Source organism: Orbicella faveolata, unplaced genomic scaffold, assembly GCF_042242905.1.
Source record: "Orbicella faveolata isolate gen_17 unplaced genomic scaffold, um_ofav_v1 contig_15, whole genome shotgun sequence".
Taxonomy (NCBI): domain Eukaryota; kingdom Metazoa; phylum Cnidaria; class Anthozoa; order Scleractinia; family Merulinidae; genus Orbicella; species Orbicella faveolata.
In genome coordinates this window covers 10,125,001-10,140,151 of record NW_028301542.1, presented here as the reverse complement: position 1 = coordinate 10,140,151, position 15,151 = coordinate 10,125,001, and the positions used below count along the sequence as shown (strand labels likewise).

Sequence of the window (15,151 nt, the reverse complement as noted above, 5' to 3'; positions counted from 1 at the left end):
CATTCAATTTCCTCACTACCAAGCTGAATGTGATCTGATCTGTCCCTTGTGGCATTTGTTTGTGACCCGTATTACATTTTTTTGCCTGTAAATTATTGCGTTTGTAACCAGTTATTACATTTGTGACCTCAGCCTAATAGGGTCTGGGGAGTCTAAGTATTTGGCGTCATTTGCAAGTCGCTGTCACTAATAATTACACTCAACCATTTGAAGTGATCACTTTCTTTGTCTTCATAGACAACGGTTTTGTTTTAGCTGGCCATAATATCTTCAGAACATTTAGAGGTTTTCTTTAACTGCTTTATTTTGTTTCACTGGATCGGTGACTTGCAGCATCTGTTTAGGTTAATTTTGTGATATCATCTCTTGTCAGGAACCTTCATTGCCTACTGAAAAAACAGCTGTGTCTGTGGTACCCGCGTCTGACGAGTAAGTCTCTATGTCTTTACACATCTGCTGGCCAGAAGCTCTGTTAGGGAGCCTTAGACCAAGTGAAACGTTTTTAACATGTAGTCCAACCTATATTGGACAAAATATGTACTTTCCTTCTTTGTTTGGTAAAAGGATCATATTTCCATCTGTTTTCACTCATGTGTTCACAGTGAGATTGTTAGTCAACAAATTGTGGTAAGAATAATCCGAAGACCATGAGGGTTGTGAATAACAGAGGACAGAGACCTTTTTAGAAACCAATCACAAAGCGTACCCATGCTTATCGAGTGTCCCAGTAGCATGGTCAGCGGTCCTTAAAATATTCAAGTAACCTAAATAGCGGAGCTCCTGCGCGCCCGCGAGCGGAACCCCCATACCTTTGAAAATTAACCCATCGACCTAAAAAAATTTGTTTGTCACGTGATTGTCCGTACTTACGTCCGTACGACACTTGAACTGCGCGTGCGAGAGCCGAGCCCGTACCTTGAAAAATATAATAGAGTAGCACCATAACCGAAGGTAGATCTTTGATATTGGACATCCTTGTTATGGTCAATTGACAGTTGTCAAAACAAGGTATCCGCTGACCAGTATCACGTAACCATATCACGGGAATAGGTTTAGAGCTCATCAAGTCACGTGTTTTTTTGACCACTGCCTAGGTAAGTTTGTGTCACAGACTCATGCCAGGTTACCTCTCTTAAGGAGAGGGATGGGGTACATACAAAGGTAACATTTTGGCGCAAATGAACCCCTGGCGCGTTGTTGACTTTTCTTCTGAGATACTCCTACACAGTCTTCTCTTCGAAAGTCGCTTAAATATTGCTTTTACGTAATTTCTACAATCTTGGAAAAATTGGGTACGCTTTATTATATAGTCTCCGTTTTGTTAAGTATTTAAAATAGGAAAGCACATGCCAAACAATTAAATGAGTGTCTGATCCAGGAAAAACAAATCCTTTTCTTCCTTTATGCCTAACTTATTGTAATCAGGAGCTCCGCTTTTAGGGTTCGCTAAATGTATAACGTAACGAAGTGGTCACATTAACGGAGTGGTCGTAAGGCAGGGTTCCATTGTACCTCACTCTTGCAGTGGTGTCACATTACCAGGAATTTGATGATTTGACACGCCCTGGAGCTTACACCTATTGAACCCGATGTATAGTGAAGTCCAAGCGTTAGACGGTCCAGATATAACAGTGTACATATATAACTACGGTAGCTATTGATTCATTTGAGCAGCTCAGAGTTACAACATCTAAAGTTTTTCTTGATTAGAGGGGGCTAGTTACTCCCACTTACACGAGTGAACAATCACATTGTATTAAAAAAAAAAAACAATGTTATCTTGGTCTAAATTTCAGAGTTACCACTGAAGCTACTCCAAATGAAACCACGACTGTTCCTGACGTCGAAAATGCAAAAATACCAGAGACAAAGATGAACGCTGCAGTTACTGTAAGTGCTTCAGTTAATAAACTGATTATAAAACAAAGGTACACAAAATGAGTGGCATGTGTCTACAGCTCTAGACTTTTAAGTACATTGTTTGTACTCGAGCCTAGACAAGAGTTGTGCGGTATTATTTGAGCAGTAAACTACTCTCACAGTCTCCTTCTCCAAGAGGTAGTATACAACTGATTCGAGAAAGGTTGCGCTCCATATTGTCGTCCCTTGTTTATGTGTCTTATGCCTCACACAATTCCTCTACAGGCCGCCTTTTTCTCACCTTTCACACCTAATTGACATAGATTGGCATTACCTCTTAATATCCGATCAAGCTGACTTCCAACAAGCCACACTTAAAGATTGCCTCAAGTTCATGAGTGGTACAAAGCGTGTTTGTCAATGTATTAAGTGCATAAATTAAGAAATGACAAGTACATTTACTTGAAAGTCTTTTCAGGTTGACAGCGGAAGTTTTTTTCGTTTTTGCTATCTGTTGTTGTTTTTCAAGGTTTTTGATGTTTTTGTGTTAGGCAAATTAGGGTGAAATAATCGCTTCTTCATTTACATGTACTGTAAAATATTGGTGAACCAGCTATCTAACTCGTAGAGTCCTTTGCTTGATGGTATTCAGTCGTTTAGCCCGCAAGTCGATTAGCTCCTAGCCTGTTAGCCCTTAACCAGAAGTCAGTGAACCCACAGTAAGAGTCGACTAGCCCCCAAATAAAACTTGCCTTGCAAACTTGTTTGCCCAACGGGAAACGTTTGATCGTTACGCAGACGATATATTTTAAAAGCCCATTTTAGCAATACTACACGGTGCCTCTTATCGAGCAAGAAATGAGTGCAGTGCATAACTTAAAGGAATGAAGTTCACCGGATCAACTTGAGGGCTAAACGACCACATTCTGGTTGATATGTTTCGTTACCTTGACGGGATACGTACTTCCATTCTTCCCAGGCGTGCAGTGCTGCATGAAATTCACGAAAAAATTCTAAACCCCTTTAAGAGATGATTTCCAGCCTTTTTTCTTCTTTAAGAAAATAAGAGGAGGAATTTCATCAAGTAGTTTTAAAGTTATCAGCCTGAAATTGTCCAAAAAGTGCACATCTTACTATGTTTCAAGTTGCCATGGACATTTATTCTGACGTTATATGAACTTCTTGCTGTTCATTGTTGAATGTTTTCCAGTTATTTACTGAACATTCTTCATCAGCGTTATTAGGCTAGCTATGTTGAAATGCCACAGAAGGGACGATTCTGTGGTTTTCTGGCTAAGCAAAAAATTGTTGAGTTAGAAAACTTAGAGGAGAAGCTACAGTCTTGCATAAATATTGTGGGCAAAGAAATTAGTTTCAAGAAAAAGCTGTTGTTCTGTATGGGCACGTGAACCACTGAGCAAAGTGAAGTAACCTCTGCAGCAAGTTTGAACAGCTGGCGTGCATGTTGCACGTTACTGCAACATTCTTTTCTTCACTGCCTAGTGTTGGAACATTAAGTTCACCTAAGACTGAAATATCATGCTTGACTTTTGGCGTCATTACTTGCAGGAAGGCGTTCAATCCTTGGTGCTTAGCTATGCCCAAGTTACCCAGAAGACGGCCTCAAAGCATACTGCTAGCACAACCAACTCCAGTAATAAAAGTGAGTGTCTGTGTCTGTTATTTTTACCACAAAGTAATAAACAGGAGTGTTAAAACTGCATAATATTTTATTTTGATTTATTAACGAAAAGTAGAAAACAGATGATTGTTTTGAGACACAACGTTTTAAAGTGCAACATTTATTTTGTCCTGTACGGGTATTTTTTTAATATTAAGATTTCTTCTTTGAAATTTTCTAGCACTTACAGAGCCAAAGTAACTGGAGTCAGAGGTGAATTTCATATCTACATATAAGATACTGAATCTTCCCAAACAGGATCATCCAAACATCAAAACGAAAAATAATCCGAGAGAGAAAATGGCTTCAAATAATATAAACTTGGAAAGAAAAAAAATGAACCTTTCACTGGGAAAGCGGTGGATGGACGTGTAAAGAACAGTAATACTACACAACCAGCCATTCTTACCGAAAAATCAGTTTGCTTCATTGTATCTTACATGAATGTAGATATTTTAAATTATCTAGGCTGTATGATATGTTTGCATCATCGTTGAGTATTTCAGTGAATGTATAGTTGAAGCCAGTTGCTTTTGCTGGGTGTTGTTACCTAAGTCTCAATGACTGTATAGTCGATACCTGTGTTATTGCAGGTCAGTAGTAGAATTGATGCAGCAATAACCTTGCTTGAATTACTTCAGCCGAGTGTTGATATTAATTGTGTCCAAAAAAGAACAGTGGCTCTCATTATTAATGTTGAGGTTATACAGTGTCAAATGAAAATTATTCGAGAGTTACCATCGAGTCTATAGAAAAACTATTTCTTTTTTAAACCTGTGTCTTGAGGATTCAAAAACGAACTTGAGTATTTCAGTTGTAAGTTTTGCAAAGGAGGGGAAAATCACATGCCAAAGAGTCTATATATTTAGAGCAAAAATCTTTTATTTGCTAAATTATGGAGTAGTGGTTCAGTCAATGCCAGTACCTGATAGAGAAACGTTTCATTCCGAAAGTACTTATGTTAAGCTGAATCTCGCACGCAGTCGTTGTATTTCCTTATTACTTTTGAGGAAAGAAGTAAGATGTCTTTAATGCGGGCTTAGACAGGTGGAAGGTGGCTGAGAAATGCATGAATGTGCCTGCATTGCTGCAGGTGTTTTGCAGAGAAGGATTATTAACTTCTTTTTTCACCGACGTTTACAATTATTGTGTCATAAAAACGTTATTGAACTTTTTTGTTCGGTCCTTATCGGAGAAGTATATGTCACATTGTTTTTCTCGTTCCTTTTGCCCGCCTCTTTATATCACACGTCATGTAGGCCTGCATTAAAAGTACCAATCTTCTCTCAAACAAACACCTCACTCACAACTAGGGCAAGTCCATCTTTTGATTTCTAAGAAACGTTACATATTAGGTCTACCAGCCTCAACAAGTAGACAGCTAAACCAGAACTAATGTATATTCATGTTGACATTTAGAGCAGTTAGTTCCTTGAAATAAGACACTTTCTTCGGAAATATATCGTAGGTTGGAATAACTGATAGCGACCAATTTTTTTTTCTGATTTCTGTGGTATCTATGCTGTTTGTCATTATCAGTGTAAAATTCGAGGTTTTTGAAAAACGTCATTGGCATTGTTGGCATAGTTGTCCGCCGTAGTATGACAGTAGCTGTTGGTTAGCAGTTTTCTTGATGTCATTAGAGGTACAACCATGTCCCACATTCTGCCGTTTCAAATGTTTTGGAGACATAAGCATACTGTAATCGCATCGGTGCATGTTTTGCATTTTGTAAAAATCCGTAGTTTTTTTCATATTATGAAACAATTAGGATTTAAAAAACAAGTTTTATTTTAGGGAAATTGCGAGCATTTTAGTGAATGATTCCGGTCGGCAGAGGAAAGTTCTAGACTTTTTGTAATCTCATTCTGTATAATTTATAAATCCGAAGCCGGTTCATTTTTCTGTTTAGATCAGTTTGATGTGGATGTATGATAATGTTAACAAAACGTAACAGCAATCTGCCACGTTGGAATTTTAAGCATAACAATGATCTTCGGTTTACAGAATTTCCAAAAATTTCTATTATAAAGTTCATGATTGACGGGTTAAGGTCGTGCGCGCAGGACCCCTTGCACGAACCATGGCGACTGAAGCCGACAATATACCAGGTATTGCTGAGAATGTTATGTACAGCGGCCCGTGCACAGGAATGTAGTGAAATGTCATAACTAGATCACCGCACTTTGTTGTCGCACATCGACTCGCATGTCCTTTGATAGCAGTAAACCAGCGGTTTTGTGTCGAACCTTTCGGCCATTTTTTTCTCGCGAATTTCTTTCGCGTCACGCACGACGGACTAAGCGAAAGAGGGACTACTCGTAGTCTAGACTAGCCGGAATCAAGCAGCCTAGGTTGGAGCCCTGGCCGGGATCATTTTGTTACGTTCCTTTGTACGACCCGTTAATCTCGCACTACCACTCTCCACCTCAAGTGAAGCGCTGCTTGAAGGGTGCGAAGAAAATTGTATTGTCGACGGTTTAAACTTCAGTAGCTTGAAGCGTGAATTGAAATGTTAAATCTTCTTGTGAAAAGGTTGTTTTGAAATTGTGACATTGCCCTCGTGACACTACAGTTCGCCGAGTCTACCACTATGGTGTCGCTCCTTGGGACTAATTACTTCCACTCTTAAGGTCATCCGAGTCCCTTTGTATGATACCAACGTGTTCCATTCAAAGTTGTGAATCAAATCTGAAGCTTTGATTATCATAAATTTGCCTACTTCCAGTGCACGGGCTGAGAACAATGACGTGTAATTACTAATTCGCCAAGACAGATACTTGCATCCGTAATAAGAGCAAGGGTCTTGTGCAACCTTGATTTAGGGTTGAATCACGTTTCAGTTTTAATCGTCATATTTATTCCAATCTTTTCCCCACAGCCTTTTCCATGTTTGATTCCATTTTACTCTGAGTGCTAAGTACTTCAACATTGTTTTTAGATGTGCTATTCAACACTTGTTTAGCTTGCGAGTAGGCTCACCTTTGGCGAGCACGCGATCGGCCATGGCGCGAGATTTGGCGCTTACGTACCAGGCTCCTCCCTGCCGGATCGCTTCTCAATAGCCCTTTTCACGGTTAGTTTCTTTTGTGCCTCAATTCCCCAAGACAATAGGCGTTTGTCACGAAAGCCTCGAAGCCATGTTAGAATATTGATATATCGAACGTGGCCTATTGCACTACAATGTAATTCAACGTGAACGGAAACTCAAAAATCTCGCCTCACGTGCATGTTGGAATATATTGTAATGCAAACAACAAAAATTTAACCGTCGAAAGGGCTATTAGCCAAACAGAAGTCTTCTCTCCTGCCCTAATTTCTATAGGTGATATCGCTGGATTTGAGGGCGGTAAATAACTTATCGATTTTTTTGGTGTGCTTCGCTAGGCAGCATGACAGGCTTGTTTGGTCTCGCCATGACTCGACCAAACTCTCCTCATATGCCGCGAGAGTAACACTAATACAGTCTACAGTTCATCTCAGGATCTGTGGTACTCTTCTTTCTTAGAGAAATTCGTATTGAATGAGGACGAAGAAACTTGAAGGGGAAGAGTGTAACGTAGCAACGGACGTATGTGCAGCAGCCTCGTGTAAAGCCGACTTCACTATCATGCGGCAAAATTCCCTGGGTTTCTTAAGTTTGCATGCCTTGTATTTTCTCGACGCAGTTCTAGTTCCTAGCGGCAGTTTGTGTTGACGGTGCTATTGTTAATGTGGACCCTTAAGTATCTTTGTCCTCAAACCGTATTTATTTATCTGAGCCTTTGATAATAAACAGTGATTTTACAATAAATTTGGATTAATTGTTTCAGTCCCTGGTTTAATGTTAGCAAATGAGTAAAGTAGAAGCAACTAGAAGTTCCAATTTCGCAATATACAACTGTTTCCCCCAGGGAAGGAGGAAGATTGCGTGACAAGCCCAAACAGCGTCCGCGTGTGACTTGGACTACTAAGACTGTAACATTTTGGCAGAGTATTGTTCAGACAGACAAAAAAATAAAACTTAGCTGTACGTGTAAAGGCAGTATGTTTGGGCCGTTATTTTTGTAATATGACTGAGCGTTGCCAAACGAAAGATTTCATTTCAACAAATAGCTCTGAACGTGCGTTATAAATCTTGGTACATTTCTTAGCCTCCCTGTGCAAAACGCAAAATCATCGGATGATTTTTGGCATTTTAGTCGAGTGGATCATTTAGTTCTTAAACTGGTGTGTTTCTTGGATTGATCCCGATGAATCGTCGTTTGAAGAAAAGAAGTAACAAATGCCTCTTCCTGACGCACAGTTGCTTAACTTGCTTTCACTTCCGGCGTTAGAGCCTGTAATATCCAGTGGACAAGTGTTGGAAAACATGCTACGCTATCCACTGGATAGGAAAGCATTATAACTTACAAGTTAGGCCACTAGCCTAATCTCTACTAGCGGATTGTGGTCTAGTGTCTTTTTTTTCTTTTTCTTTTTTTTCCAGAGAATTTCCGCTTCTCGTCAGTAAAACTTCCGAATGCGGGCGCTTTGTTTCATGTTTCTTAAAGGAGGAGCTCTGGGGATAGACTACGAGTAGTCCCTCTTTCGCTTAGTCCGTCGTGCGTGACGCGAAAGAAATTCGCGAGAAAAAAATGGCCGCGCGAAATCCTGGGGGCTAGGAGCGCGGATTTCGCGCGGCCATTTTTTTCTCGCAGTTTTCTTTCGCGTCACGCACGACGGACTAAGCGAAAGAAGAACTACTCGTAGTCTACTCTGGGGAAGAGAATTGCGGATATCATTTCTATTTTTCGGAATTTATTAACTTATTAATTTACTCATACGTGATGTTATGTATATTCCACCAGGTTGCTTTGGCAAAGAAGGCGATTTGAAACGGTAGTCCTATCAGGCAAGATTAATCTGAGCAGTAATCGCTTTGGACAGTCAAGCCCTCATAAAATATTCTAATAATGTTGCACTTACAAATACTAATGCAACAAGATTGAATTTGTAATGTAAATTACGAGATGTTGAGTTGAATTTAAGTGTATTTCAGAAGGCCATTACCTTACGATTGATTAATGGGGTCGAGGTTTGTAACAGACTCGAGGTTTGTAGAATACTCTTGCTATCTTTTTTCTTTGCTTATCGACGGACTGAGTACGTAATATACTCTGATAGGATTAGCTGCGCGTAGATGTCTTCCTTCGCTTGTTAGGCGCACTTGTTCATTGTAGAGATACCCGACAAATATTTTGCTCTTCTCTGCATTCAACAAATTTCCTCCCTGTATGATAATATCTCTTTATAAGACCCGGTGATGCATTTTATGATATTGTGCCAGTAAAAATCATTTCCATATATATTGCGCTGGGAAAAAAAACTGGTGTTGAAATTTTTCAGCCAGCAGCAATTAAGGGCATACGTGGAGCATTTTCATAACAAGATTTCATTGTTCTCTTTGTCTTCAAGTCCATTAAAAACGAGTCCTTCTTTCCTTATCGTCATGCTCTCTTTCCTTTGTTTCTCAAGTCCAGGGGGCGGAGAAAGCTTTTCCGAGACTACATTGTGATGTACGCTTTCGCTTTTTTGGAACAACAGAGGGAAATTTGGAATACAAAGGTTTTACTAACTATAATTATGGGCGCCCTGTCTCGCTGTCACTGTGAATGGCGTAATAATCTTGTAAAGATGAAAATCGTAAACAAGCAAAGGTTAAATTTACCATTGAAGTGAACCGCTTCTCCTGACAACCAATTTAGATTTATATAACGTAGTAACCAACTCTAAGGTACGCAGCAACCTTGCCAAATGTCTCGAATGTCTGCCGCCACAAACTGACCGCATCCGACTTACTCTGCGTTGCTGTATTGTTGAAAGCCACTGATGTAGAACTTAATATTTACCGTTTCATTGACTTTATTCGAGTGTTTACATTTCCAATCGTGTTGAATGATTTTGATGCTAAAAGATCATATTGATGACTCGACCTGGCAAACTAGCTGAAAAGTTACCGAACTCTGGCGCGCAGTTAAAATCCAACTTGCACTTCATGAGGAATATGACTACTCTAATAACAATTCATTCTACTCGGGTTAGAATTCAGAAATAAGATGGGAATTTTCAGCGCTGAACAGTGAACTTTACTCGATATATCTTGGAGTGTCAGGAACATTTTGTTTCCGAGACTTTCAGGGCTTGATACTTTCGTTTGCGCGAAGTCGTTATTAACGAGGCTCCCTTTTCATCCTTGTATTAGAACATTTTACGCAAGACTATATCGAAAGGCGTCTCGGAGGCCCGTTAAGTGTTTGCAAATGGCCTACACTTTTCATTAGCGTCACAAGCGTTGTCACTTTATAAAACATTACTTATCACGTGTTTTCGGTTCCCTCCCAGTATGACAGTTCCCTTGATAACAATCAAGGTTTAGTTTTGTGGTGAAAATTGCACATACAAAACCAAGTTCTTTCACCCCAAATTTGAATAAGAACTTCTTTTTATCAGTTTCTTTGATTTCCGTCGAGCAAAACGTTGTTTGTGCTCAGCTTCAAAAAAAATCCAAGACTTGCAATTATTTAATTTGGAATGATATTGTGTTTGATGTGCAGAGAAAGTCCTTATCACTGCCTGTACCTCAACTCTTTTGTTCGCCTGTCAACGCTTTGCTATCGCGGTGTGTTAATGGCATAAGAGGCGTGATATATAGTACGTGTGAGAAAAGATATGCAGATCTCGAAACATCTAGCCAATAATCCGTGAGCAAATATTTGCTAAGCCTAAGTCTTGTAATATTTGCATTCTGTTTTGAGGGCAAACATCGTACAGGACACCGACCAAAGCCAACGAAAAGCGGCTTACATTAGATCAAAGGGTGCCTCAATACAACGCCAAACACAAGAAAGATCTTTTGTGCAAAATTTCACAACAAAGCGAGATGAACAGGAGAGAATGGACCTGATGAAGCGCTAATTTTCAAGGAACTGCGTTTCTTTTGCTAATGGCTTTGGCTTAAAAGTTCCATTCACTGATGTGCGAATTACATGCCACAATTCACTAATGAGAGAGCCTCGCTCGCTGATTGGTCGCTGTATGAATCTGTCAATATTGCTAATCTAATGACAAGGGTGACATGCAATCGACTAAACACTGACAAAACACCTCGCTAAAACCAGAATGAAATCACTCTCAAAATAGCCAGCACAATGGCTGTAACACACAACATCGTGTTTACAGTCTTGCTGTTTTTGAGTTCGTTCTACTACGCTTCTAGCAAAGAAAAGAAATGCGAAAAGATCAAGATACCCATGTGCCAAAGTATTGGCTACAACCTAACTTATATGCCAAACATGTTCAACCACGACACACAAGAAGAAGCGGCGCTTGAAGTTCATCAATTCTGGCCGCTAGTCGAGATCAAGTGTTCGCCAGACCTAAAGTTCTTTCTCTGCTCCATGTATGCTCCCATGTGCCAGCCGAACTTTAAAGACGAAGTGCCCGCATGCCGGTCGATTTGTGAACGGGCAAGAAAAGGCTGCGCGCCTCTTATGCGTAAGTACGGCTTTTCGTGGCCCGAGCGAATGAAATGCGAAAACTTCCCTGAATTTGGGAGCGACAAGCTATGTATGGGCCGTAACGCAACTGAATCTAATCATACGACAACAACAGCTCGACCAACCGAATTTATTGTTACAACGAAAATAAGCCTTGAGGGGAATCGGCCCGTTAACTGCTGCTCATGCAGACCGCCGTTTGTGACGATCACCGATGAAAACGTTAAACCGAGTTTGCGGGACATTTCTACGGGGGGTGTCCCGTCCTGTGTTATGGCTTGCAATAGAACGTATTTCTCTCAAGATCAAGAAAACTTTGCATCGTTTTGGATCGGATTGTGGGCTGTACTGTGTTTTATCTCTACCCTTGTAACCTCGCTGACGTTTCTAATCGACATGCAACGGTTCAGATATCCCGAACGACCGATCATCTTTCTTTCGGTCTGCTACTGTTTCGTGGCCATAGGTTACATCATTCGGTTCATTGCCGGATATAAGACCGTGGCTTGCGATTCGCAAGGCTTGATGAGGTATGAAACATCAGGGCCAGCCGCCTGCACCATTGTTTTTCTTCTGATTTACTTCTTTGGCATGGCATCTTCACTGTGGTGGGTCATCTTGTCCTTCACCTGGTTTCTGTCTGCTGGGATGAAGTGGTCAACAGAAGCCATTACCAACTATTCACAATACTTTCATGTAGCAGCATGGCTTGTTCCTGCCATACAAACCATAGCTGTTCTAGCCATGTCTACAGTGGATGGCGACCCCGTCAGTGGAATCTGTTATGTCGGAAATCACAACCTTCAGAGCTTGATCGTGTTTGTTGTTGTGCCCCTGCTCGTGTACCTGGTGTTCGGGACGTCCTTCTTAATAGCCGGCTTCTATTCATTGGTTCGCATTCGGAAGGTTTTGCGTATGCAGACTGATAAACTGATTAAAACCGATAAACTTGAAAAGCTAATGATTCGCATTGGAGTATTCTCTGTTTTATATACTGTGCCAGCCACTATTGTTGTGGCTTGTTACTTTTATGAATTTGTAAACAGGGAAACCTGGGAGAGATCCGTGGTGTGTGCGGATTGCGAGAAAAATCAGGTACGGCCGGACCATTCAGTGTTTATTATCAAATATTTCATGGCGCTGGTTGTCGGCATCACCTCGGGATTTTGGATCTGGTCTGGTAAGACAATAGAATCATGGAGAAATTTTTGCCATCGGATTTTCGGCGTCTCACAAGCAAAGAGCGAAGAAAGGAAGAAAACCGTAACGGCCACTGTTTGAATAAGCTGACTGGGTATTTGTTTTAATCAGAAATATTTAATACCTGCCAGCCCACTCGCTTGAACAAGCGCGCGGTAATAAAGGTCTTTTGAATGCACAATATCAGCTTATTCGGCTATGAAGTGCCGAGTATGCCAAACATTCACCACAAAACAGACCAAACTGCCAAACGAAACGACACGGAAAGTCTAATCCTTCCGGAGTTATCAAAGTGTATAAAATGCAGGTATTGACTCAAGAAATAAACCACGCTGGAATATTACTTTAAACATTCATGACTTACAAAACAAGTAAAATTTGCATAGGCTAATGGATTAGTTTCTTTTAGAAGTTATCCGTGAACGCTACGCGACGTTATTTAAGAAAAGCGAAGCTTTTATAGAAACATTTTTTTTTACCATAATTTTACTAGAAATCGAAATTCAAACAGCTGCGCTGTTCAGAAAACCAATGTATTTCCTTGTGGACAGCTGACTAAAGAACTCGTAAGGGAGAAAATAGGTTTTGCAGGTACGCAATGGACGTTAGCAATCCTTTCAATAGTCTAATTATGGTGCTAATTAGTGGTCCTACGAGTGCGCTCACCTCAAGGCTATTAACGCTACATCATTCAGCAATACGCTGGCGTCGAGGTTTCTCTGAATTGTAAACAGTGCTGTTTAATGCAGAAAAGGAAAGATCCTTTTGGTATCGATGTATCATAAAAAGACGCTTAAACTGACTATTTTTGTTGAAAGTTTTAATTTAGGTAATTCACGTTCTAGTTTACATTAAATAACTCAGAGTTTCTTATAAAACAATGTGTTTGTCATTTTGTTAGTAGCAGGGTGCGTCAACCTTTTAAATGATCGCTCCGTCGAAATTTGTTGAAAAAATAAACGTTTGACAGCCTCGAATTTTAGGTACGCATGCGAATGTAGAAGCAATTAGTTGTTGAAGTAGTTTCTTTTCATGTCTGCTTTACGCATGACAAAGCACTTAACGAACTAAGAAAACAAAAGGTTGAGTTGCGGTGGCAAATCCAACCCACTAATTAGCAGTCAGTACAGCATGTATCACAAACCACCCACACTTATTAATCAACGTCTCGTTTCTCGTCACATTGAAGAACTGAAAGCTCGTTGTCTTTTTCAATTCTCAGCAGCGCGCCACAGCTTAATTATTAAAATGTTAAAAGTCTGCCAGAGAGGTTATCGCTGAATAATATTTTTAGCCTTTCTTGACAGGACGTTACTTACCTGAAACGCAATAAGGTTGATGACACATTGGTTTATTTATAACTGGAACTGTAGCGGCGCAACGAAGTTCGATCAGTGAATTGTCAGTACTATATCATGCGGAATGATGCTGCAAACATGTTTTCAGTGAAATTTGTTCTTTACAATACTGTTGAGGTCTGTTTACGCCGCATCAGAAACTGGCAAAAATCTTTTCATTTTTCCGCTGAAATAATGCTATATTGAAGTTATTGTAACCCGGATATTATCTACCTCCAAAAAGTCAGGTCTCTGAAAAGGATATCGAAATGGAACCAAGTTTTGGTCTGAACGTAAGGTTTTGAAGGAGTGTTCGTACGGTTGATCATGGCAGCCTCTTCTTCCCCACCCCTCCCTCCCAAGAATACACGGAGCACAACAAGTCATTTAGCGGACTGGTATAAACCTATTCACTGGTAGAGATGGTGCTTAACATTGCTCCTTGCTCGGTTTTTTGCGGCTTCCGATAGTACCGACCAGGACATTGAAACGTTTTGGACAGCTTACAGACTGATGATATCCTTGGTCACAAGTAGCGATTTGTGTGACACTGCAAGTATATAAATCTCTCTTTATTATTTGTAAGTTGCTTGATTTCTGTGAGTAGTCGGGAAGCATTGTTGCTCGCCGGTGTAGATTGAGTTAAATAATATAATCTGTGGCGGCTCCTTGCTGAAACTTGTTCAAATCCCCTTAAAATACCGGCCTAAGAAGCTTTCAGTCCTAACCTTACACGGCGCTATTGGGGAAACGACACGCAATGCAAAAAAAACATTCTACATGAAAATCATCTACAACTCAATACTTAAATTTTGATGTAACATTTGCTAACCATAGGTGTTGTGTTGAGATTGAGAATATATCGTACTTGTTTCAGAAATAGTTTCAAAAATGAATCGTGACGGAGTAAACAATCCTTGAGATTATCTAAAAAAAGATAAGCAGGTTGAAGAGCACATCGATCGGATTTGGACTGACTGTGTCAGTCATTAAGTAGAGTTAATTCTGTCGGATGTCTGCCATATTATGGGTCTCTGATATGTCGTGCATCTGTCCAAATAAAAACATTTCATTCATTACAGCGAGAAAAGAGGGATCTTATAATTAATTCGTACGCTAAGTCACTTAGGAAATTCAGAATGACTGCCGCTCGCCACCACCATCACGGAACATTATGCTATTGCATTGTAATAAATGCTATTAATTTTCAGGCCAGTGATATGGCTCGGTTAAATCTGAAAATTATTATCATCAATTCTATTGTTGTGAATCTTTGAATTTATTTGTGAATTTATTTGCACTACAGTTAAACGTATTTCTGTAGCCTTCAGGTTAGAAAAGTCCTGATAACACCAAAAGGTCTGTTTAACGATAGAAATTAGCCTTGAAGCAGAGTTGCTCAAGGGAGTATAATTGAGCTCTTTGAAAATTTGCTTTCAGAATATTCCGAACTAAGTACTTAACCGTTCAGGAAAAAGAGTTATGCAGGATCATTGGAACTGAGGGATGGAATTACCCGACCCAATGGGTCACCCAATGGGGCGTCAAGGATGATC

The 15,151-nt window shown here is 40.1% G+C and overlaps 2 protein-coding genes across 4 annotated transcripts in view; both read left to right on the top strand.

The window, feature by feature from the left end:
* Positions 1 to 7,334, top strand: part of LOC110051343 (uncharacterized) — a 54,771-nt gene extending 47,437 nt beyond the window's left edge. For all 3 annotated transcript variants that reach the window (XM_020757379.2, XM_020757380.2, XM_020757378.2), the window contains 4 exons: positions 374 to 429; positions 1,797 to 1,890; positions 3,430 to 3,523; positions 3,723 to 7,334. In XM_020757379.2, the coding sequence (XP_020613038.1) occupies positions 374 to 429; positions 1,797 to 1,890; positions 3,430 to 3,523; positions 3,723 to 3,742 (264 nt within the window). In that variant the 3' untranslated portion in view covers positions 3,743 to 7,334. The remainder of the gene's footprint in view (positions 1 to 373; positions 430 to 1,796; positions 1,891 to 3,429; positions 3,524 to 3,722) is intronic.
* A 2,814-nt stretch (positions 7,335 to 10,148) lies between these two features.
* LOC110051282 (frizzled-5-like) lies at positions 10,149 to 13,235 on the top strand. The gene has a single exon (XM_020757312.2). It carries the CDS (start codon positions 10,711 to 10,713, stop codon positions 12,337 to 12,339), a length of 1,629 nt encoding a protein of 542 aa, XP_020612971.1. The 5' UTR covers positions 10,149 to 10,710; the 3' UTR covers positions 12,340 to 13,235.
* Positions 13,236 to 15,151: the final 1,916 nt, after the last annotated feature.